This window comes from Bos javanicus, chromosome 2 (genome assembly GCF_032452875.1).
Source record: "Bos javanicus breed banteng chromosome 2, ARS-OSU_banteng_1.0, whole genome shotgun sequence".
In the NCBI taxonomy this organism is placed as follows: domain Eukaryota; kingdom Metazoa; phylum Chordata; class Mammalia; order Artiodactyla; family Bovidae; genus Bos; species Bos javanicus.
In genome coordinates this window covers 44,738,785-44,763,866 of record NC_083869.1, presented here as the reverse complement: position 1 = coordinate 44,763,866, position 25,082 = coordinate 44,738,785, and the positions used below count along the sequence as shown (strand labels likewise).

The window sequence follows — 25,082 nt, the reverse complement described above, 5'->3', positions numbered from 1 at the left end:
CTCATCCATAAGGAGCAATTCCACATCTGTTTACATTTTATCTTAAAATTGCAACAATTCAATCACGTTTTCAGGCTCCACTCCTAATTCTAGTTCTTTGCTATTTCTACCACATCTGTAGTTACTTCCCCTGGTCTTGACTTTAAGCATGCCTTCACTATTAAGTTTAATCATTTCTAGCTTTTGGTTGAAAGTGAGAGATGTGCAGCTCCTTTCACTTCAATGTTTAGAGGCCACTTGAGCGTTGTTAATTAGTCTAAATTTAATATTGTGTCTCAGGGAATGCGGAGGCCAGAGGAGAGGGAAGGAGACAAAATAATAGCTGGTCCATCGAGCAGTCAGGACACATACTAAAAATCGTGAAAATTACCCAAAATGTGACAAAGTAAACAAATACTATTTAGAAAAAGGGTTCCAGTAGACTTGTTTAAAACAGGGTTGCCACAAATCTTCAATATGTAAAATATGCCGTATTTGCAAAGCACAATACAATCAAGTGTGCTTGTGAGGCATTAACTAATGGCATATTGATGGAACTATTTTCCTGGATTAAAGGCTTCTAGAATAAAAGGTTTCTCTTTGCTTTTATGTAAATGTAGTTTTGGTTACTGTTACAAGTTTTGGAAGCTTTGTAACACTGGCTTAGTCATAGTGAAATATATTTAATATCTGCTGGATGGTAGGTATTGTTGATCCAGCAAGTTTTAAGTCAGTGTTTATATCTGGAATCTCTTAATATTCTTCAATTGCTTGACTAGATGGAACAGCTATAATTAAAATAAAGAACTTGATTTTTGTGTGTAGTTTATGAAAGTACATTTGCTATCATTTTTGTTGTATCCTAAGTAATTTCAAAAGTCCTCAAACTTAAAAGGGTCATATTTCAAATAATTGTAGAAAACAAGTGTAACAAGAAGAGTGTACTGTTGGTAACAAGAAAATTGATTGCCATCTCCCATCTTTCTTCAGGGAACCCCTGCTTTGTTCTTAATTCAGTTAACTTTCAATAATAATCTATTGGAATGTGGTGTGGAAGACGAAAGGTAATTTTAAACAAACTATTTTGTTTATTTTGGAAAGTTTGTTGAATGATATTCTTTTGAGTTAGACTATTATAAATTTTTTTAAAAATTAAAAAAGTTGAGATTCATTTTTGGGGTAACTTTGCTATAATGTAATTTATTTTTACAAAAAGAACAGTTAATGCATAGTTCAAAAATTTTTTTCCATCAGGTTTTTTCTCAACCTGGAAACACTTGTGGTCTGTGTTCTTTCGGGTCCAACTTCACCACTCGCTTTCAGTGACTCTGTCTTAAATGTTGTTAATCAAAATGCAAAGCAGTTGGATAACAAGGAGCATCTTTGGAGAATGTGGAGTATTATAGTCACCCCATTAACAGAATTGATTAATCAGGTATGATATAAGTCAGCTGCATGTTTTCTCTCAAGTTTAGTACCTTGTCTTTTTTTTCTTTCTTTGTTATATAGCACATGAGTATATGAATAGAAATTTGTATTTGAATGGAAGATATTACATATTTTATCTGTGGGATTGGTTAATTTTCTGTTCTTTAAATTACTTGATTTCTTTTCATTGTGTTTCTGCCTTATTCAAAAAAGTGTAACTTAGTGGGGACTAAATAGTCCATTTTCTCTTACGATTAGAAAGCCAGAAGGCTCACATGATAGATATGGATTTCCCTGTTTATATCTTGGATTCTTGCATTTGTGCTGTGGGGAATAATATGAATGTCTTGACTAAACTATATATTCTTAGATTTCTATGGCAAATCATGTTGGTGAACACCTCAAAGCCATATAGTAGTTCCTAAACCTTTAATTCTTGAGTTGACTGACCTTTACATTTAAATACTTTAAAAAGTGATAATATTGGCAAGGTATGGAGCTCAAGTTCTGTCACTGTTAATAGTTCATTAGCAGCTTTATCAATCTTTAATGGAATTATTCTTTGCGAAATAGTCTGTTATTACTTACAAATGGAGTGAAGACTCTGAAGAATTATGTGATTATACAGTAGCCCTTATTTTAGCTACTTGAGCCAACACTCCATTAAACATATTCCTTTGGAAGAACAAGATTTATGTTCCTAAATGGTTTCCTACAGTTTGAGGTCTGCTAGAGGCCATTTTTGGAGAAGGCAATGGCAGCCCACTCCAGTACTGTTGCCTGGAAAATCCCATGGGCGGAGGAGCCTGGTAGGCTGCAGTCCATGGGGTCGCGAAGAGTCGTACACGATTGAGTGACTTCACTTTCACTTTTCACTTGCATACTTTGGAGAAGGAAATGGCAACCCACTCCAGGGTTCTTGCCTGGAGAATTCCAGGGACGGGGAGCCTGGTGGGCTGCTGTCTATGGGGTCGCACAGAGTCAAACACAACTGAAGCGACTTAGCAGCAGCAGCAGAGGCCATTTTTATAAGTCCTTGCTTGAGTCTTACCTTCTGCGTATAGTAAAAGTTTGTGGAATCACCTCTGGGATTCTTTTTTAGGACTTAAAACACAGTATATTGTTTCCCAGGGTTGCTTGAGAGACTACCACAAACTGGTGGCTTAAATCAACAGGAACTTATTTTTTAAAGCTCTTGGGGCCGGAATTTCAATAGTAAGATGTTGGCAGATTTGGTTTCTTCTGGAGCTGTAAAAGAGAGTGTGTTCCATGCTTCTCTTAGCGTCCAGCAATTGTTGATATTGTGAATCCACCACTCCAATCTCAGCCTATCTTCACATGGCGTTCTTCCAAGTATCTTCTATTAAACTTCCTCTTTTATAAGGACACCAGTTATTGGATTAGAGCGTGCCTTAAGTCAGCATGACTTCTTTATTGCATGATTACACCTGCAAGGACCCTAATTTCAAAGACTACAGAGGTTAGGAGTTCACCATCTGTTTTAACATCTCGACGTTGGGGAGCATGATTCTTACTACATGTGATAAGATGTCACTATTTAGGACTAGAATTAGATGGTGATTTGTCTAACTTCATTTTCTTTTTTCAGACCAATGAAGTGAATCAAGGGGATGCCTTAGAACATAATTTCAGTGCTATCTATGGTGCACTGATTTTGCCAATAAACCATATTTTTCCAGCACAAAAAATTCCAGTGGTAAGGCAAATTTTTACTTGAGGAATTTGCGGTTTTTAAATATTATGTTACTCTTTGTAATGAACTTCTATAAGACTTTCTTATGACTTATAATCAGCTTAGGAGAAAGGAAAGTGGTGAAGAGAGTGAAGTTCCTCTTCACCTTTGTTAATTGCTGGTATTGTGGTATTACTACAGTTTTTCGGTTAGAGCTCTGGGAATGTGGGCAGACTTATTACCCTGTGCTAGTCTCTTCTGACACCTTAAGTGTTACTGTGTTTTTAAAATGTTAAAGATGTATTCTATTAAGTTATTTGATATATAGGTACACATTTTCTAAGTTTTTTTTTATTATTGTTAGGTCACCATGAAGACCTTACTTAAAACTTGGTCAGAATTATATAGAGCATTTGCTCGCTGTGCAGCTTTGGTGGCAACTGCGGAAGAGAATTTATGCTGTGAGGAATTTTGTTCCAAGATAATGTCCAGTTTGGAAGATGAAGGCCTTTCAGTGAGTTTATTCTGATACCGACCTTTTTTGTATTTAAAGTAAATTCTTTTCAAGTAAATAGAGATAATGTTTATGAACTATCATTAACTAATGCTTTTAGTTTATAAGTAATGAAGTTAAGGTATAAAACAGGTAACAGCTTTGCGAGACAATTTTGTGTCATTGGACTCTAAGGTCCATGCATCAGGACCACTTGATGGTGATGTGCTTTTACTACTCTGGTGTGCCTTTGCCATTCTAGATGAACAGTACAAGGACTTTGCCATCCTATATCTTGTTTTTTCATACCTGTTAGCTTTTTTGTTTAAATCTTTTAATTAAAAGATAATTGCTCTACAATACAGTGTTGGTTTCTGCCACATTCAACATGAATCAGCCATAGGTATACATAGGTCTCTTCCCTCTTGAACCTCCTTCCGCCTCCCATGCATCTTCAGTTGTTACTGAGCCCTGGTTTGAGTTTCCTGAGTCATTCAGCAAATTCCCACTGCTATCTAATTTACATATGATAGTGTATATGTTGGGCTTCCCAGGGAACCTACCTGCTAGTGCATGTAATGTAAGAAATGTGGTTTGATTCCTGGGTCAGGAAGATCCCTGGGAGGAGGACATGGCAACCCACTCCAGTATTCTTGCCTGAAAAATCCCATGGACAGAGTCTGGCGGGCCCAGACTGTTCATAGGGTTGTAAAGAGTTGCACACAACTAAAGCGACTTAGCACAATATATATGTTTTCATGTTACTCTCTCTGTTCATCCCACATTCTCCTTCCCCACAACCTTGTCCATAAATCTGTTCTCTACATCTGCATCTCCATTACTGCCCTGCAAATAGCTTCATCAGTACCATCTTCTAGATTCCATATATATGCACTAATGTATGATATTTGTTTTTCTGTTTCTAACGTACTTCACTCTGTATAATAGGCTCTAGGTTCATCCACCACATTAGAACTGACTCAAATATGTTCCTTTTTATGGCTGAGTAGTATTCCGTTGTATATATGTACCACAGCTTCTTTATCCATTCATTTGTCTATGGACATCTAGTTTGCTTCTGTTTCCTAGCTATTGTAAATAGTGCTGCAGTGATGTGTCTTTTTGAGTTTTGGTTTCCTCAGGATATATGCCTAGTAATGGGATTGCTGGGTCATATGGTAGTTTTATAACTAGTTTTCTTTTTTTTTTTTTTACTTGGAAGATAATTATAATATTGCAATGGTTTTTGCCATACATGAACATTAATTGGCCATACACGTGGCCCACCCCCCCATCCTGAACCTGCCCCCACCTCCCTCCCCACCCTGTCCCTCTAGGTTGTCCCAGAGCACCAGCTTTGGGTGCCCTGCTTCATGCATCAAACTCACATGGGTCATCTGTTTTGCATATGATAGTGTATATATTTCAATGTTACTCTCTCAGATCATCCAGTCATTGCCTTCTGCTGAGTCCAAAAGTCTCTTCTTTACATCTGTGTTGTCTTTGCTGCCATGAAAGTAGAATTGTCGACACTGTCTTTCTAAATTTCATATATATGTGTTACTATAGAATATTTTTCTTGCTGTTTCTGACTTCACTTTGTATAGTAGGCTCCAGGTTCGTCATCCTCATTAGAACAGACTCATATGCGTTCCTTTTTATAATTGAGTAATACTCCATTGTGTCTGTATACCACAACTTTCTTATCCATTCATCTGCCAAAGGACTCTAGGTTGCTCTTTCAATTCTGATTTCCTCAGAATATATGCCCAGCAGTAGCATTGCTGGGTCGTGCGGCAGTTCTGTTCCCAGATTTTTGAGGAATCTCCACACTATTCTCCACAGTGGCTGTACCGGTTTGCATTTGCACCAATAGTGTAAGAGGGTTTCCTCTTCTCCAAACCCTCTCCAGCATTTATTGTTTGTAGGCTTTCTGATGATGGCAGTTCTGATCTGTGTACAATGATGTCTCATGGTGGTTTTGATTTGCATTTCTCTAATAATGAGTGATGTTGAGCATCTTTCATGTATTTATTAGCCATCTGTATGTCTTCTTTGAAAAAATGTCTGTTTAGGTCTTTTGCCCACTTTCTGATTGGGTTCTTTTTTTTGGTATTGGGCTGCTTGTGTATTTTGGAGATTAATTATTTGCCAGTTGTATATGCTGTTATTTTCTCCCATTCTGAGGACTGTCTTTTCACCTTGCTTACAGTTTTCCTGCAAAAGCTTTTAAGTTTAATTAGGTCCCATTTGTTTATTTTTGTTTTTATTTCTGTTTCTCTGGGAGGTGGGTCATAGAAGATCTTGCTATGATTTATGTCATCAAGTGTTCTGCCTTTGTTTTCCTCTAAGAGTTTTCGAGTCTCTGGTGTTACATTTAGGTATTTAATACATTTTGAATTTATTTTTGTGTGGTATTAGAAAATGTTCTAGTGTCACTCTTCTACATGCAATTGATCAGTTTTCCCAGCACCACTTGTTGAAGAGATTGTCTTTTCTCCATTGTACACTTTTGCCTCCTTTGTCAAAGGCTTCCCTGGTGGCTCAGACGGTAAAGCGTCTGCCTGCAGTGTGGGAGACCCAAGTTCAATCCCTGGGTTGGGAAGATCCCCTGGAGAAGGAAATGACAACCCACTCCAGTACTCTTGCCTGGAGAATTCCATGGACTGAGAGGCTCCTCAGAGCCTGGTAGGCTACAGTCCATGGAGTCGCAAAGAGTCGGACATGACTGAGCAACTTCACTTTTGTCAAAGGTATGGTGTCCATAGGTGTATCGGTTTATCTCCAGACTTTGTTTTGTTCCATTGATGTATATTTCTGTCTTTGTGCCAGTACTATACTGTAGCTTTGTAGTGTAGTCTGAAGTCAGGAAGGTTGATTCCTCCAGCTCCATTCTTCTTCCTAGAGGATTGCTTTGGATATTCAGGGTCTTTTGTGTCTCCATATAAATTGTGAAATTTTTTTGTTTAAAAAAAAAAATTGAATTTAATCTATAGATTGCTTTGGGTAGTATATTCATTTTCACTATATTGATTCTTCCAATCTAAGAACATGGTATATTTCTCCATCTGTTTGTGTCATCTTTGATTTCTTTCATCAGTGTTTTGTAGTTTTCTGTATACAGGTTTTTTGTTTCTTTAAGTTAATGTATTCCTAAGTATTTTATTCTTTCTGTTGCAGTGGTGAGTGGTGTTGTTTCCTTAATGTCTTTTTCTGATTTTTCATTGTAAGCATATAGGGATGCAAGGGATTTCTATGTATTAATTTTATATCCTGTGACTTTACTGTATTTGTGGATTAGCTCTAGTAATTTTCTGGTGGCATCTTTAGGGTTTTCTATGTAGAGAATCATGTCATCTGCAAATAGTTTTACTACTACTTTTACAATCTGAATTCCTTTTATTTCTTCTCTGATTGCTGTGGCTAGGACTTCCAAAACTGTTGAACAGTAGTGGTGAGAGTGGGCACCCTTGTCTTGTTCCTGATTTTAGAGTAAAAGCTTTCCTTTTTTTCACCATTGAGGATAATGCTTGCTGTGGGTTTGTCATATCTGGCTTTTATTATGTTGAGGTGTGTTCCTTCTGTGCCTGTTTTCTAGAGAGTTTTTATCATAAATGGGTTTGAATTTTTTCAAAGGCTTTCTCTGCATCTATAGAAATAATCACGTGGTTTTTATCTTTCAATTTATTAATATGGTGTATCACATTGATTTTGCACATATTGAAGAATCCTTGTATCTCTGGAATAAAGCCTGCTTGGTCATGATGTATGATCCTTTTAATATGTTGTTGGATTCTGTTTGCTCGAATTTTGTTGATTTTTGCATCTATGTTTATCAGTGATACCAGCCTATAGTTTTCTCTTTTTTGTGTGGCATCTTTTATTTGGTATCAGGGTGATGGTGGCCTCATAGAATGAGTTTGGGCGTTTTCCTTCCTCTGCAATTTTCTGGAAGAGTTTGAGTAGGATAGGTGTTAGCTCTTCTCTAAATTTTTGGTAGAATTAACCTGTGAAGCCATCTGATCCTGGGCTTTTGTTTGTTGGAAGATACGGTTTCGATTTCTGTGCTTGTGATTTGTTTAAATTTTATATTTGTTCCTGGTTCAGTTTTGGAAGGTTATACTTTTCTAAGAATTTGTCCATTTCTTCCATGTTGTGCATTTTATGGGCATATAGTTGCTCATAGTAGTGTCTTAGGTTCCTTTGTATTTCTGTGTTGTGATTTCTCCATTTTCATTTCTAATTTTATTGATTTGAGATTTTTTCCTTTTTGTCTTGATGAGTATGGCTAATGGCTTATCTATTTTATTTTCTCAAAGAACCAGCTTTTAGTTTTATTGATCTTTGCTATAGTCTCCTTTTTTTTTTTTTCTCCCCATTTATTTCTGCTCTGAATTTTATGATTTCTTTCCTTCTACTAACTGGGTTTTTTGTTGTTGTTGTTGTTGTTGTTGTTTTTCTAGTTGCTTTTAGTGTAAGGTTAAGTTGTTGATTTGATATTTCTCTGGTTTCCTGAGGTAGCCTTTGTATTGCTATGAACTTCCCGCTTAGCACTTTAACTGAATCACATAGGTTTGGGGTTGTTGTGTTTTCATTATCATTTGTTTCTATGCCTGTTTTGATTTCCTTAGTGATCCTTATTAAGTGTGTTATTTAGCCTCCATGTTTGTGTTTTTTACATTTTTTTCCTGGTAGTTGATAGTCTAATCTTACAGCATTGTGATCAGAAAAAATGCTTGAAATTATTCACTTTTTAGAAATTTACCAGGGCTTGATTTGTGGTCCAGGATGTGGCCTGTCCTGGAGGATGTTCCATGTGCAGTGAGAAGAAGTATGTATCACAGCTTCTTTATCCATTCATCTGTCTATGGACATCTAGTTTGCTTCTTTGTACTAGCTAATGTAAATAGTGCTACAGTAAACATTGGGGTTCAGTTCAGTGTCTCAGTCGTGTCTGACTCTTTGCGACCCCATGGACTGCAGCACACCGCACCCTGTTCATCACCAACTCCTGGAGTTTACTCAAACTCATGTCCATTGAGTTGGTGATGCCATCCAACCATCTCATCCTCTGTCATCCCCTTCTCCTCCTGCCTTCAATCTTTCCCAGCATCAGGGTCTTTTCAGATGAGTCAGTTCTTTGCATTAGGTGGCCAAGTATTGGGGTTTCAGCTTCAGCATCAGTCCTTCCAATGAATATTCAGGCCTGATTACCTTTAGGATGGACTGGTTGGATCTCCTTGCAGTCCAAGGGATTCTCAAGAGTCTTCTCCAACACCACAGTTCAAAAGCGTCAATTCTATGGCGCTCAACTTGCTTTATGGTCCAATTCTCACAACATTGGGGTAGATGTGACTTTTTTAGTTTTGGTTTCCTCAGGATATATGACTAGTAGTGGGTTTGCTGGGTCATAATGATAGTTTTATTCCTAGTTTTTTAAGGAGTCTCCTTAAAAAACTTGTATCTTAAAAACAAGTCACATAGTGACTATATCAATTTACATTCCCGCCAACAGTTTAAGAAGCTTCCCTTTTCACTACACCCTCTCCAGCATTTATTGTTTGTAGAGTTTTTGGTGCTGGCCGTTCTGACTCATGTGAGGTGATACCTCATTGTAGTTTTGATTTTCATTTCTCTAATAATGAGCAGTGTTGAGGATCTTTTCATGTGTTTATTAGCCATCCATATGTTTTCTTTGGAGAAATGTCTGTTTAGGTCTTTTTCCCACTTTTTAATTGGGTTTTTCTGGTGTTGAGTTGTATGAGCTGGTTGTATACTTTGGAAATTCTTTGTCAGTTGTTTCATTTGCTATTGTTTTCACCCATTCTGAGTGTTGTCTTTTCATCTTGTTTATAGCTTCCTTTGCTGTGCAAAAGCTTTTAAGTTTAATTACGTCTCACTTGTTTGTTTTTATTTCCATTACTTTGGGAGGTGGGTCATAGAGGATCTTTCTGTGATTTATTTGTCTTACAGTGTTCTGCCTATGTTTTCCTCTATGAGTTTTATAGTTTCTGCTCTTACATCTCAGTTCAGTTCAGTTCAGTCGCTCAGTTGTGTCCGACTCTTTGCGACCCCGTGAATCGCAGCACGCCAGGCCTCCCTGTCCATCACCAACTCCCAGAGTTCACTCAGACTCACGTCCATTGAGTCGGTGATGCCATCCAGCCATCTCATCCTCTGTCGTCCCCTTCTCCTCCTACCCCCAATCCCTCCCAGCATCAGAGTCTTTTCCAATGAGTCAACTCTTCACATGAGGTGGCCAAAGTACTGGAGTTTCAGCTTTAGCATCATTGCTTCCAAAGAAATCCCAGGGCTGATCTTTATAATTGGTCTTTCATTTAGGTCTTTAATATACCTATTAGCTTTTTAAAGTCTGTCCTTTGAAAGTTTGTGGTCTTAAAAATGTAGGTTCCTATTCACACCTTTCCCTTACTCTATAAAAAGAATAACTGGTGTCAGCAGTTTGATATGTATCATTCTAGAATAAACCAATAAGTTACATATTTATATGTACATATATATGTGAATACAGTGTTCTTTCCATTTGAAATTTATTTTATTTATTACTCTGAAGTGTGCCATTTTTTTTTATTTGAAAAGATTTCTAGTCCTTGATAGTGGTTACCCTGCTGAGAAGAGTAGAGATAGTTATAATGTGTCAGTTCTGATTATGGGCTTTTGATATCATAGTATTTGGCAGAGTGGCTTTAAAAGTGTGCTGTTACTGGCCACAGAGACAGTGAACTTGTTGAATGTTTTTGTGATTTTTAGGGAAAAGCTTGACCCTTGGTTTTTGCTTTTAAATTCTTATCTTGGATGGACTTACATTTTGTTCTCTTCTGAAGAAATTTAGAATCTTCCTAAATTTTATAAAATACCCTGTTGGGATTTTGCTCGGCATGATTGGTTATATTGCATTCAGAGATTAATTTGGAAAATAATTTCTATCTTTGTAACATTGAGTTTTTCTGTTCAGAAATATTTTTTTAGTTCTAAACTGAACCTAGCTTGCTTGATTTGGGGGTTTTATAGTTGTTTTATCTAGTTTTATCTAGTATAAATGGTCTCTTCCCTGCCTATACTTGGTTACTACCGGCATATATGAAATCTCTTGTCAATATACATTTCTGTATATTAACACAGTTTTGTGTCCTTGAGATTCTCTTCTTGGTCACAGTGAAATTCTTTTAAAACATTGTAGATTAGTGTTTTAAGATTTTTTGCAGATACCTTCATTTGTGAGATTGGAGTTCCTCATTGTCCAATTTTTATATTGTAGAAATGATAAACATGTGACTAATAACATCTTGTCAAATATATAACCAGTTAGTTAAAAGTTTTAGGTTCCAGAAAATTTTTTATCACAGCTCTGAAGTTAAACATAGGCTCATTTGTTCCCTTTTCTGTAAAGTTTTTCTACAAAATACACATCTAAGACTTGTTATTTTTGTTACTGCTGCTGTTGCAAATTCATCATTTGATACTAATTTTAGTATTATCAACCTGTTTTTTAGTTTAAGTTTAGGATTTTCTTTTTACCTTTGGAATTTAGACATCTCACCAAGGTTGTGTCTTGAGGCATCTTTTAAAATCGTTCTGTTAAGTATTTGGTGGATCTTTTCAGTTTAAGGAGCTGTGCCTTCATCTGAGGAAAAAGTGCTGAGGTCTTCAGGTGTCATCCTCTGTGTCTCTTCTTTCTCTGTATCTCTCTGTGTTTTGCTTTATTTCTGGTCCTGCTTTCTGGGAGCTTGATATTTCTGTGTCCATCTTTCGGTTTAAACGCTGAAGTGTTTGATAATTTTAATTTTACATTTAATGTTTTTAAGTGAATATGATTTCCTCTTACATTTGAGAGTATTTTATTTTCTTCTGTTTCTGTTATTGCCTCTTTCCTTGTTGATTAGTTCTGTTCGTATTTAACACACCTTCTTCATATTTGACAATAAAGGCTAATGTTGAGCAATATTATTAGCTGGAATGTGTTTCCTAACCCAGGAGAGAACTCCTGTTTATCTGGCTTTGATAGCAAATTGTAGTTATAAGGAAGCTTTGCCTTGTAATTGTGATCAAGATGGAAGCATCTAGATCTTTCATGTCTTTTCTGTAGGGGTGTGTAGATTGTCATTTGGACTGAACCTTCCATGTGGTATTCATAGGTTAACAGGCCAGCAGGGCTCTCCCTTCCCCTTCTTGGTTCTTAACATCCACTGGGGAAGGTTGTCTTTGGCAGACCTGTGAATTAGTCCAGTGAATTGGAGAAGTGAACAGTATTGGAGAATAAAGGAAGGGCAATTGTATAGAACTGTAATTTCAGTAGTCTTTTACCCGTATGGTTTTTCTAATAACGATCAGATCTTTTTCTCAGAACCCTCCCTATGTCTTGTTACTCAGTTTCTTCTATGAAAGCTCACTGCGTTTTTTTGTTTTGTTTTTGTTTTGAGATGTTCTTGACTGGTGGTACTGGAATTTCCTTTGTTCTGTTTCATTTGGATCTGAGGAAGGAGATGGAAAGAATATCAGGGAGCTTAGTAACTTTTTTATGTTTGGTTTTTATGGGTTTAGTGAACACTTCCATTTCAGTATTGAGGGAAAAAAAGGTATAGTATTGAATACTTGGCACACAGCAGATAACTAGGAAATAGTTATCTGGAGAAGGAAATGGCAACCCACTCAAGTGTTCCTGCCTGTAGAATTCCGTGGGTGGAGGAGCCTGGCAGGCTGCAGTCCATGGGGTCACAAAGAATTGAACACAACTAAGGACTAACACACACACACATACAGTTAATGTGTCTTAAATGGCATAAACTATGGTGTGTGTTACTATATGTCATACATGGGAATTAAAGTTATATTTTTTATTCATGCTTACAAGTTTTATAAACCATGCCATTAGTTAAAAGGTTGTCATGCAATACCTAACTGTTCTTTTCCAGAATTTATTGTTCTTGGATAGGATCACTCATATTATTACTGTAATGGTTGATTGCATCGACTTTTCACCATATAATATTAAATATCAACCCAAAACTAAATGTAAGTATTTTATTCATTCAGTATAAGCAAGGCTGTCTGAACTGTATCAGGGTATATCCTAATAGCTTTCCCATCTAATTTTACCTACTTTTAATGTTATATAACCATGTTATTTTGCTAGTTCACATGCTGCTCTCTTTCTCTCTCTCGATGTATCTCTCTCACCCACCCCTGCAGTGTATAACCCCTTTTTATGATGCAGAAACAAATTTTGTCCTATGTAGAGATTGCCTAATAATACAGATGATTTTACTTACTCCATCTGGTTACAAGGGATTATCTGGACAAAAAGCTTGAACTTAGTTAAAATGTTCTTATTTGATAGCCTTATCTGAAATGATCATTGAATTGATGTTAAACTGCATAGAAAATTATGGCAGTGGTTAATTGGTTATGGTTTTACAGGAAATGTAAAATGACTCTAAAAGTGTAACACAGTTTTTACTGTATAAAATTCAGCAATTGAAATCTTAAATCTTATTTTCATAACTATATGCCTTGATTAATTCTAAATTATGAGCTGTTAATGTACTAATTGGTTCTTTGAAATTATATATTTTCTACCAATGATTATATATTATCATACTGAATAGAAAAGAACCTTCTAGTTACAAGAAGTATTTTGTTTAAAGGTTACTTTTCCTGTTTAAAGAGTGGGAACATACTCAATTTTCCTTTAATAAGATCTTTCTTTGAATTAGTGTAAAGATTTCTAGAACATAAAATATTTGCAGGGCTTTTTGGGGTGGGGGTAGTTTTTTGGTGTTTATTTTTACAGTAATATAGAGAAACTTGTTTGGTAATTAAAGCATCCCAGCCTCAAGCCACAGAAATAGATTTTTTTCTTTAGTCTTAGTCCCCTTTCAGTAATCTAATTACCTCTTTGTCAGGAAAATTAAAATTCTTTAAATATAGAAAGGTTATATAGCAAATGATATCAGAATATATTTTTTAAGCCCCTGAAGTTTGATAAGGCATAGATGATGATCCCGTTGTTGAAAGTTTTACATGTTTTGTTAACTTCTGAAAAATAAGAATTAACTGAATATCATTTCTATCCATGATCTATAAACCCAGAATTAGAAATGTTTTTTGTTTTCAATCCTTATCTTGCAAGAGGTGTTCCTGGCTATTGAAATTTATTGAAACTAGGGGAAAAATCTAAAAACTGCCAGCACAAGCTGAGAGCAAACAAAATTTACAAATAGTTGAAATAAAATTGTTATTATTCATAAATATGCATCAGGATCACTTTGAGAGTTTTTGATAATTTTTACTTTGTAATTTGTTTTAGAGAAACATTGCAAAAATTAAACACAGATACTACTTTTTACTAGGGTTCCTCAGTTATCAGTTGATGCTTTTGCCTTATTTTCACCCCCACCCCCTTTTCTACTTTTATTTCCTAGAACATTTCACAGCACTTGTAAGACAAGTCTTTGATCTAAAATATTTCCCAAGTCTTATCTTTCATGACCATTAGAAGTGAAGTAAAGGCAAGGTTAGATTTTGAAGGTCTCTCAATTGGGGTTTGTCAGTATTTCCTCAATATTAGATTGAGATTTTATTTCTTTATGGGGATGCTACAGAAGTAATTCGGTGTTTTCTTATCAGTGCATTATGTCAGCAGGCATGTAAGTCAGTTTGTCCCACTATTGATAATGATAACATTTACTGTTTGATTAAGATCATATCTGTCGGTTTTGCACTATAAAATTCATTAGGAAACACAGTTAATAAATTAATGTTTTGTGGCAAGTTCTTTGAGACTTCATAAATATCTTGTTACTCAGCATACTTTGATTCATGAGTTACTCATCCATTGATGCTTCTTGCGTAAAACACTGTTTCCCAAAGTAGTGGATCATATTGTTTCATTTAATTACATTAGTTTGCTTTAATTACCATTAATTCTAAAAGCTGTCACTGTTTTATCTTAGCACCACAGAGACCTACAGATTGGTCCAAAAAGAAGAAGGAACCTTTAGGGAAGTTGGCTTCTTTAATTAAACTTATTGTGAGAGTGATCTATTCTTTTCACACACTGAGCCTCAAGGAAGTACATTCTGATACTCTCCTCACTATTGGCAACTCAATCACCAGCATTCTTTCCAATTTACTTGGACATATTTCTCTGCCTTCTATGATCCAGAAAATATTTGCAGCTTTAACAAGACCTCTGGCATTATTTTATGAAAACTCAAAGTAAGTATTTTGCCTTAATAGCTCTTAGACTTAAACATATATAACTAGATATGGGTAGCAAACTTGTTGTCATATCAGCTTTGTTGTTAAAGATCTTAATCTTTAAAGTTTACTGGAGTGGATAATATATGAAACTATGCTTTTGTTAAAAAGATAGCTCAAATAGTAAAATATGAGGTAGCAATTGGAAGTCCCTTTATTTTTCATTCTTAATCCAGCACAATTTTTACTTTAGTGCATCTCTTTACAGAATTGTTAATACAAAAAGCTTACATGTTAAATATATAATGTATATGACTTGACGTACTACTTAGCAGTTAAGTATATGATATTCACTTAACCTAAGTATCTCATTGTTTTTAATGTCTGCACAGGACTCCATGACACTTTACCCAATTTCCTGTTGGACATGTTTTCTAGTCTTTCCTCTCATAACTAACAATATTATAGGTCAATATATTTGTACATAAATCATTTGCCCACTATTCCTGCAGAACAGGGCTTAAAATGAAATTGTTGGTTCAAAAAGTATGTGCATTTAAATTTCTGAATTACTCTCCAGAAGTTTGTGTTGTTTTATATTACCCTTTGCATTTGAACCAAAGCAAGCAGTATATAAGAGAAAAACCACGAAAAAATCCCAACATATTTTAAAGAAGCATTTTGAGAGAATTCATCAGTGTTCTTTATAGCAAGCTTATGTGGTTCAGTAATAATACAGTCTGTTTTTCATAAACACAGAGGAAGCTTTAGGAACAGATTTAATGGAACTTCAAATTTATTAAATTTTTGCAAGTCTTTTTTAGTCCTTAAACTTCATAAAAATTCATTAAAAAGCATAAAAACGGGTGACTAGTAATAATACTTTGAGATCTATTCCAGATGTTTTTCTTTAACTCCTGTGTTAAAAGACAGGTTTGTTTCATGTTTAAAAACTTCATTAAAAAGCATAGAAATAGGTGACTAGTAGTAATACTTTGAGGTCTATTCCAGATGTTTTTCTTTAACTCCTGTATTAAAAGACATGTTTGTTTCATGTTTAATGTTTCCAGTTTGACATTTTTTGTTAAGTCTTTGGGCACCTTTTTATATCATTATACGTCTCAGTTTTGGGCTGCATTACAGTGTTTCTAGGTTTATGTTCTAAAATATAAATGGTACTCTTTGTTTTTCTTCTAGGCTTGATGAAGTTCCTAAAGTGTATAGTTGTATGAACAACAAGGTACAAATAGACATTGTTCATAAAACATACTTTCATGAAGAAAAGTTTTAGAATTTAAATGTCTCCCTTCAATATAATTCTGCTGATTATTTTAAAGGGATATCATTATGCTTTAATTTTAATGAACTTTTGATATGAAATGGGTATAATCCAAGGATCATTCATGATTTAATAATATTGCCTTAAATTCATATAACTCAACTACTCCTGTCTCATTCTTTTATGTGTGAAGGTAATTGGCTCCAAGGTTAGGCAACTATTAATCTCATAATTTATGTGAAAACAAATTTCTTCTGTTAATGTAAAATAAGCCTGAATTCAAGCTGTTCTATCAATAAAGTAAGTTCTTGTCAGCTTATAAAGAGTATTATATATTGAAGGTGATGAGAGCTTTTAAAAAGCCATTTGAGGACTTCCTGGTGGCTCAGTGGTAAAAAATCTGTCTGCCAATGCAGACGACATAGGTTCTGTCCCTTATCTGGGAAGATCCTGCATCCTGCAGAACATACAAGCCTGCATGCCACAGCTACTGAGCCAGTGCTCTAGAGCCCTGGAGCTCAATTACTGAGCCTACGTGCTGCAGCAGCTGAAGCCTGTGTGCCCTAGAGCTCGTGCTCCACAACAGAAGTCACCCCAATGAGAAACCCAAGCATCACAACTAGAGAGTAGCCCCCACCCATTCTGTGCAGCTAGAGAAAAGCCTGTGCAGCAACAAAGACGAAGCACAGCCAAAAATAAATCAATAAAAATTGTTTTAAAGTCATTTGAGTTTTAAAAATTGAAATAACGTACTCTGTGAGTTGTTTAGTATGCTTTGTGCTTTTGTTTTTTCTCTCTGAAAAGTAACATTTCTAAGTGTTACCCTAATGAACTTTTTCTTTTTCCTAGTTAGAAAAGCTACTAGGAGATATAATTGCTTGTCTACATGTCAGCTACACTGGAACTTACGACAGTGAACTTCTTGAACAGATCTCGCCATTATTATGCATAATATTTTCACACAAGAACAAACAGATAAGAAAACAAAGTGCTCAGTTCTGGAATGCCACATTTGCTAAAGTGACGATGTTGATTTATCCTGAGGAGTTAAAGTATGCTAACAATAAAACTTTATATAGTTACTCTGTTCTGATTATGTAAATTGACATTTTGGTTTTAACATAAATCCTTATGTAGAATCACTGTAGAGGATTTCCTAGTTAAAATATTCTTGTTTGGAGTACACGGTAATTATTAAAATTATTTGACCCTTTGCTTTGGTCCTTAGAATAAACTTAGTTTTAGAAACATAAAAAGCAGTTTCAAATTATGCTTAACAAAAGGAGTTTCCAACAAGGGGCAGGAAGCTGATGGCTGTTAAATCTAGCTGATATGTACTTAATGTAACAGTCTGCTCTTGTTTGAAATTTATGGTGAAAGTTTGAGAAGTTTTTAAAGAATAAAATTCAGAAACTGAAGAGTTTAGTGAAAAATTCTAATATTGTCTGTAAATTTCTCCTGGTTTTATGTATGTAGAGTAAGAAACAGTCTTAAGCTGGATGTGTTTTTATCACTTTAAAATTGTAATTGAACTGTTCTTAATGTGCCAACAGTACTACTTAATTCAAAGTATATTTACTTATATTTGAAGGCCAATACTGAAACAAGCCAAACAAAAATCTCTGCTTTTATTGCCTGGTTTGGAAAATGTTGAAATTATGGAGGAATCCAGTGGACCATATTCAGATATGGTAGGTTGAGGGGGGGGCGTTTTTGTTTACTTTTATGTGATGTTTGAGTGATTTATTGGATATCAGTGTAACTTTAAAAAGGACAGAAGCTTAAGACTGACTGAAGAGATAAAACCTGAACAGAAGAGTTCCACAACATAGGGGTTTTGCGTACAGTTAGTTGTGTGGCCTGGAAAACTTACAAATTAAAAGGCAGTAAATTTCACCATAGGTTCTCATGTAAATAATACCCAATTCTTATTCATTAATGATCTTTTATTTTAAAAAACTGACACCCCATGTATTGTTTTACAGAGGTCAGAATTATTAAGATATGGTTAAATGTTGCTTTGTAAAACTAGGACTTCTAGTTACTATTCCCCACCTAAGAGCTACACTTCATTTTCTCATTTCTTTCTGTTGAATCTCATTCCTTCTGTTAGAGAAACAAATCATTGATACCACATTTTCCATTTGGAACAAGGTTACTGTGGTTAATAATACTAGATGACTATAAAGATTAAGGAGTAAAGATAAAAGTACTATATACTCATCAGGTAGAACACTCTTAGACACTTTGTTCCTATTCAACAACAAAAGAGTCTAGCTATTATTTGTTTAGAACCTGTAAGAGAAAACATAGCTAAGTACTCTATTTAGTTTTATTTTTTGGATAAAATTAAAATTCTCATCAGAAAATTATCTAGACTTTTTGAGACTCATTCAGTGTAATATGGCTCAAAAAAACCATATAATCTGGTAGGAGGGCCTGATAGTATTTTCTGTCATGTATGTTTTATTGTTTAAAGTGTTATGGTTTGGGTTTTTCTGTTAAAAAAGTTTCCAGTAATAAGTGGGATATTTGAATCCTGTAATTTGTTTTTAGAATATTTATTTGGTATAGCTTATTTTAGAATTTATAAAATTAAATGATGCAAAACTAATGCTGTATAAGTTGGAGACACCAAATCTATTTGCTGTTACTGTATTAGACAATGGCTTTGTTTTCTTTGACATGATCTAGTAGATTTGAATACTCAAATTTGATATAAATATTACACTGTAATTACCAATGTGAAAAGGATAAATATTTGCACATAATGAAATTGTTTTATTTTTATAAAAACAGACAGAAAATTCCCAATTAAATATGAAGATAAGTGGCATGGAAAGAAAATCAAGTGGAAAAAGAGATTCTTTTTTGGCACAAACAAAGGATACAAAAGACAGTATGAAACCACCAGCTAAAGTATGTTTTTCCAAAGTGTATTTAATAGTACTCTTAATATTAATATATATACCAGCTTGAGAACATACAACTTCTAACTGGAAGAAAAAGCTGTTAAGGACTAAATAAAAGATGGGATTATAGGGAAATATAGTTTGGCCTAGAAAGACTATTAAGATGGTATGGAAATCTTGACACTTTGGGAGATGATTACTTCTTAGTAAAGTTAAATCTGCATAATACTAAGTGTTTATTTAGTATAATTACTCCAGGCAGTAACCCTCTTCAGATAGAATGAAACTAGATTTGAATAACTTAGGTAGGATGAAAGAATATTTTAGAGCTTCCTTTATTGACTAGAAAGAGAATGCCTACATAAGACATTTGTCATAACCTCATATATAAAACTAGATATCTAGTAGCTAGTGGCAAATTAACCAAGTTTCAGATAGTCTTTCTTCTAGGACCTCCAGTAAAGGGGTTATTCTAGAATCTTATGACCATGGCTCTGGGAAAATGAAAGAAAAATATTTTTAAAGAATAAGTTTGACACAGTCTTGTAGCATTATAAAGTAAAATGGAAACAGCCGTGCTGCAATTGTGTAAAAGTGGCATTGGGTACCAATATTAGTATGTCGGGCATATGATTTTGGCAACTTTTACTTGAGTAGTTTGTGCTTCAACTTGAAATCACAGATGTACTTTTTCCCTGCCAAACCACTTGATTTCTGTGTGCTAGGCTGAAAAACATATTTGCCCATGCTTCCCTGGTAAGCACACATTTGCCTACTTCTTAAAGAGGTGTAATTTTATTTTCTGAGTATTTAATACAAGCAGAATGAAAAGAAAACTAGGGACATTGTACTAATTATAATTATCCAGGAATATCCTATAGGTTTGAACTTCAAACGTCCTAGTTATCATCAAAAACCATTATCAGAGTGCCAAAGAGAGATTGATTGATGTATTGGAAAATAATTTAGAAACTCAAAAATGTGCATTTACTGTTTTAATTTCCAGTTGAAACTAGATTCTTCAACTCCAAAAGCAAAGGGTGAGATGCCTTTGGAAGAAGAAAAGTCTACTGACTTTGTGTTTATACCTCCAGAAGTAAAAGAAACAAAGGAAAGAATACTAACTGAACACCAGAAAGAAGTACTCAAAACAAAGAGGTTTGTAGTACTTTTATCTTGAATTGAGTTTTCTGTACTTACATTTAGATTTCATGCAGCAAACATAATTTTGAGTTTAGAACTAAGATACTGGTATATTGTACTGTATTTTAAATGTCAAAAAGATTGTACATGGCCATATTTCATAGTGTGTCGGGCTATCTTGAAATGCACCAAATGTTCCTAAACTGAATCCCTTTATTAAGGTCTTGAAAGATCAGGGAAATGGTTTCATGGAAAATCTGGGAAATAGGCATCTAAGACTTGATTTTATATTCTTAAAAGGTAACTAGATATAGAATTGTAAGCTTAATTGTAAGAATATCAAATATTGAAGTTGTTGTTTAGTGGCTAAGTCATGTCTGACTCTTTGCAACCCCAAAGACTGCAGCACGCCAGCCTTCCATGTCCTTCACTTCTCCCCAAGTTTGCTCCAAGTCATGTCCATTGTGTTGTTGATACCATCCATCCATCTCATCTTCTGTTGCCCCTTGTTTCTCCTGCCCTCAATCTTTCCCAGCATCAGGGTCGTTTCCAATGAGTCTGCTGTTTGTATCAGGTGGCCAAAGTATTGGAATTTCAGCTTCAGCATTAGTCCTTCCAATGAATATTCAGGGTTAATTTCCTTTAGAATTGAGTAGTTTGATCTCCTTGCTTTTCAGGGTACTCTCAAGGGGCTTCCCTGGTTGCTCAAGCAGTAAAGAATCTGCCTGCAATGCAGGAAATCTAGGTTTAATCCTTGAGTCGGAAAGATCCCCTGCAGAAGGAAATCAGTATTCTTGCATGGAGAATTCCATGGACAGAGAAGTCTGGTGGGCTACAGTTCATGTGGATGCAGTGTCAGACACGATTGAGAAACTTAATAGACACAATATTAAAGTTAGTCTTAAAATCTTTTTCAGGTGTGATATTCCTGCCATGTATAATAATCTGGATGTTTCACAAGATACTTTATTTTCTCAGTATAGTCAGGAAGAATCTATGTAAGTATAGAAATTGCTGAAGTAACTGATTTTCTGGTTCTTTATTAACAATATTCTAATTTGCACACTTATTTATTTCAGGGAAATTTCTACTTTAATTGAAAAATCAAAAGAAGACTCCAAGATGATATTTAAGGTATATTGTTATTTTCATATTTTGGGGTTTTTCAAATCAGCTTTCCATTATTGAGTCTCTTATATTAACGTTAAGATTTGTTCTGTAATGTCTTAACTCTCCTTAGCAGTCTTTAGCAGAATTATAGTTGTTTTATGTGTGGATCTGTATCTGTGTGAGTGCATGTTTGTTTAAATGTATTTGGCTTTATCAAATACTTAAATTGGAAACACAAATTAATGAGCATCTACCATCACCTTTGGAATATTTTTAAAATGTCGAAAGCCAGATTGCCCTTTGACTTGCTAAAGTTTTAAACAGAATTTCTCCAGAAAGTCAGACTTATTTTCTGGTTAATCTGTATGTATGTGTACATTTTTGTGCAGGAGGAACAAAAGGAGAATGACATTGTCGTTCCTCAACATGTCATGGAAAACTGCGGTATGGATGAACATCTTGAAAAGGCTTCCCTTTTGAATAATGAGTGTGGTTCTGTTGAGGAAACCAGTCCAAAAATACTGAGCAGTAATAATGATGCCAGAAAAAAAGCTTTAATTGCTTCAAATAAACCAACAGAATGTGCATCTACTACAGAAAATCCATCTGGTGTCAGCAGTAGCTCGGTTTCTATTGCCACCATTTCTGGAGCTCCCTTACAGCCTACAAGTCGAAGGCAATCCTTTATTACTTTGGAAAAGTTTGATGGTTCAGAAAATAGACCTTTTAGTCCATCACCCTTGAATAATATGTCATCAACTGTAATAGTGAAAAGTAACCAGGAAGGCATGGGTAAAGCAGATAATCCATCAAAAGCAAAGAAGAGAGAAGTGGCTCTTTCCAAATCTGACTCTGAAAAAATAACACATGGGACTAAGAGATCAAGCCGAAGGTCGAGTAAATCTGAACCAATAGGGAGTAAAAAGTCTAAACCCTTAATGAGATCTGAACAAGAGAAAAGTACTCAAGAATCTGTTGATGGCACAGTAGCCTTAGAAAATAACCCACCTGGCTTGCTTAATCAGACAGAATGTGTGTTAGATAATCAGGTTCATCTCTCTGAATCTACAGTGGAGTTTGAGGATACAATGCTTGAATCAACAGTGGAGAATACTGTATTAGAAAACAATACTGTAGAAGAGAGAACCTTAGAAGTTAACTTGGAATCCAAAGAAAACACACCCCCAGCCATAATAACGGATCAGACAGTAAATGAGGATAGTCATATTCAGGTAACTCCAAATCAGAAAACCCTTAGGCGATCTTTAAGGCGACGTTCAGAAACAGCAGAACCAACCACTGATAGCCAAGATAAAGAAAATAATCATCAAAAAAGGGAAAGACGTAAAGAAGAAGAAAAGACTCCGCAGAAGAGTCCGTTACATGTAAAAGATGATGTTTTACCTAAGCAAAAATTGATTTCTGAACAAAGTGTACAGGGAAACTTAGTTGACAAAGGAAATAATTTACATGAGAAGGCTTTTGGGGAGACCAGTGCTAATGTTGAAATTGATGAAAATAGAAGAAAGCCAGATCTTGAGAATACTAAATCTGAAGGAGATGGTGTGCCGGACATTGCAGATAAATCCTCTGAGAAACCAGTAAGGGGACGAACACGATACCAAACAAGAAGAGCATCCCAGGGTTTACTTTCCAGCATTGAAAACTCAGAATCTGATAGTTCTGAGGCAAAAGAAGAAGGTTCTAAAAAGAAAAGATCTGGAAAATGGAAGAACAAAAGCAGTGACAATGTTGACATGGAAGATCAAGAAGAGAAAATGGTAAAACAGGAATGTATAAAAATTGAAAATCAGGCACATGATTATAAAGGGAATCCTGAAGTAGACAAAGATATAAAATCTCAAATCTGTGAAAAAGGAGATGAAAGTACTACTGTAAGTCTTCAAGATTCTACCGTATCTCCAGATTTATTACAAGTTTATGATGATGTATTGAATACTTCTGAGGGAGAAAGTAAAAGTAACAAAGATGCAGACCATTCCTTTTCAAATCCTTCTGTACCAGAATCAAATCTAAGGACTAGAAATGCCAGTAAGAGGTTACATAAGCGAGATTCTATAGAAAATAGCATGGGGGAATCCTCAAAAATAGGGACATCAGACATTTCTTTGCTTTCTGAAAAAACTCTTCAGACAGTAGAATGCCAGCACAAGAGAAGTAGGAGGGTGAGGCGATCTAAAGGTTGTGATTGTTGTGGAGAAAAATCACAGTCTCAGGAAAAGTCATTTACTGGGTTAAAGGATATAGAAAATTATGATGTAAAAGTCAGTGAAACAAAAAAGACAGATGGGGAAACACCTGTATCTATTTCAGAAACTTCGAAAGCTGATCTGTCCTCGGAGGTTAAACTTTTAGATGAGCATCATAGTGTGAATTTTCATTTGGATCTCAAGGAAGAGAATGATACTACTAATGATTCATTAATTATATCTGAAACTGAGTTAAAAGAAAATACTACTCAAAGCTTTCTTCCTTCTGAAATGGTAAAATTTAAAGAAACTTCTCGTAGGGATTCTGAGGAAGCAATATCTCTAGAAACCCAGGAGCCATCTAATAAGAAATGTAAAACTGTTGACCCACATTTAGATGTTTCCAAAGATATTTCACTGAAATGTTTTTCTTTGGAGACCAAAGAAGAAAAGTCAGAGGCCACTTCAAAAGAGAAATTGAGTACAGAGAACATTGTTATTGTTGAATCAAATGCAGAATCAAATCCAGAAGTAGATGCTATGGAATTGAATGTAGAAAATGATCAGTCTGAAGCTGGCTTCTCTGAACAAAAGAATGTCAAAACTGGTATTCCAGGGAAAGAAGTAACAGAGGAAAACAGTGAAAGAATGGATACACCTGAAAAACTGAAAGCCAATGAAGCAGTAACTGAGGAATTTAATTCAGCTACTGATTATTCGGATACTCCGACATCTGTAAAAGTGAATGCTCAGGTAGAGATCTCTGAACAAATAGCGGTTGGGGAGCTAGGTGGAGGAAGTGATGAATCTGATCCAGGCTCATCTGAAGAAATGAACGCTGAAATGAAAAATTGTGAAAAAACAGCGGTTTGTGAGGTGACTACTGAATCTGACCACGTCACTGAAACCGAAGACGAAGATGTAACTACCACGGCTTCTCTGCCTATAGAAGTTGAAACAAAGGAATTAGATGTAGAAGTCAATAACTTTGTTCCCGACACACTTGAGATGATCACTGAAGAAGGAAAGGTTGACCCTAACAAAACTGAAACGAATACTGAACCTAATAAATTGGAGGAAACACAGTTAGATGACAATCAGATGGTAGTGGAAAGTAATGAAACTTTACCGGAAGTTCACCATACTTCAGAGAAAGTAGAGGAGATAGCACAACCTCTGACATCTGAAACAGATATTTCTGGACTAATATCAGAAGACAGTAATACATCTCCTCAAAAATCGAAGGATATTGATCCTTTACTCATGTCAGCAAACGAGAGTCCTAGTGGCATGCACACACGTTGTGTGTGGTCTCCTTTGGCTTCTCCATCCACCAGCATTTTAAAGAGAGGACTAAAAAGACCCCAAGAAGATGAAATCTCGTCACCTGTCCACAAGGTAGGGGGATGGATGCTGAATGTTCATGAGTCCAAGGTTAATTGGGATAGTTTGGCCACTTGCTGACACTTGGTAAATGATGGGATATTGGGCGTACATGACCATTCGTTATGAATATATGCTATGACAGGGAAGAGGGCAGGCAGAAGGTGGACGTTGAGAAAAAGACTGAAGCCCTTTAGGTATTCCTTTATTTCAGGACCTGGTGTCTGTCGCT

General features: G+C 35.3%; 1 protein-coding gene across 7 annotated transcripts in view; it reads left to right on the top strand.

The window, feature by feature from the left end:
* RIF1 (replication timing regulatory factor 1) overlaps positions 1–25,082 on the top strand; it is a 62,101-nt gene that overhangs the window by 23,476 nt on the left and 13,543 nt on the right. For all 7 annotated transcript variants that reach the window (XM_061438193.1, XM_061438243.1, XM_061438214.1 and 4 more), the window contains exons 17-30: positions 970–1,043; positions 1,234–1,414; positions 3,017–3,124; positions 3,465–3,614; positions 12,527–12,626; positions 14,567–14,831; positions 16,011–16,053; positions 16,942–17,144; positions 17,684–17,783; positions 18,892–19,011; positions 20,011–20,162; positions 21,065–21,145; positions 21,227–21,281; positions 21,647–24,865. In XM_061438193.1, the coding sequence (XP_061294177.1) occupies positions 970–1,043; positions 1,234–1,414; positions 3,017–3,124; positions 3,465–3,614; positions 12,527–12,626; positions 14,567–14,831; positions 16,011–16,053; positions 16,942–17,144; positions 17,684–17,783; positions 18,892–19,011; positions 20,011–20,162; positions 21,065–21,145; positions 21,227–21,281; positions 21,647–24,865 (4,851 nt within the window). The remainder of the gene's footprint in view (positions 1–969; positions 1,044–1,233; positions 1,415–3,016; positions 3,125–3,464; positions 3,615–12,526; positions 12,627–14,566; positions 14,832–16,010; positions 16,054–16,941; positions 17,145–17,683; positions 17,784–18,891; positions 19,012–20,010; positions 20,163–21,064; positions 21,146–21,226; positions 21,282–21,646; positions 24,866–25,082) is intronic.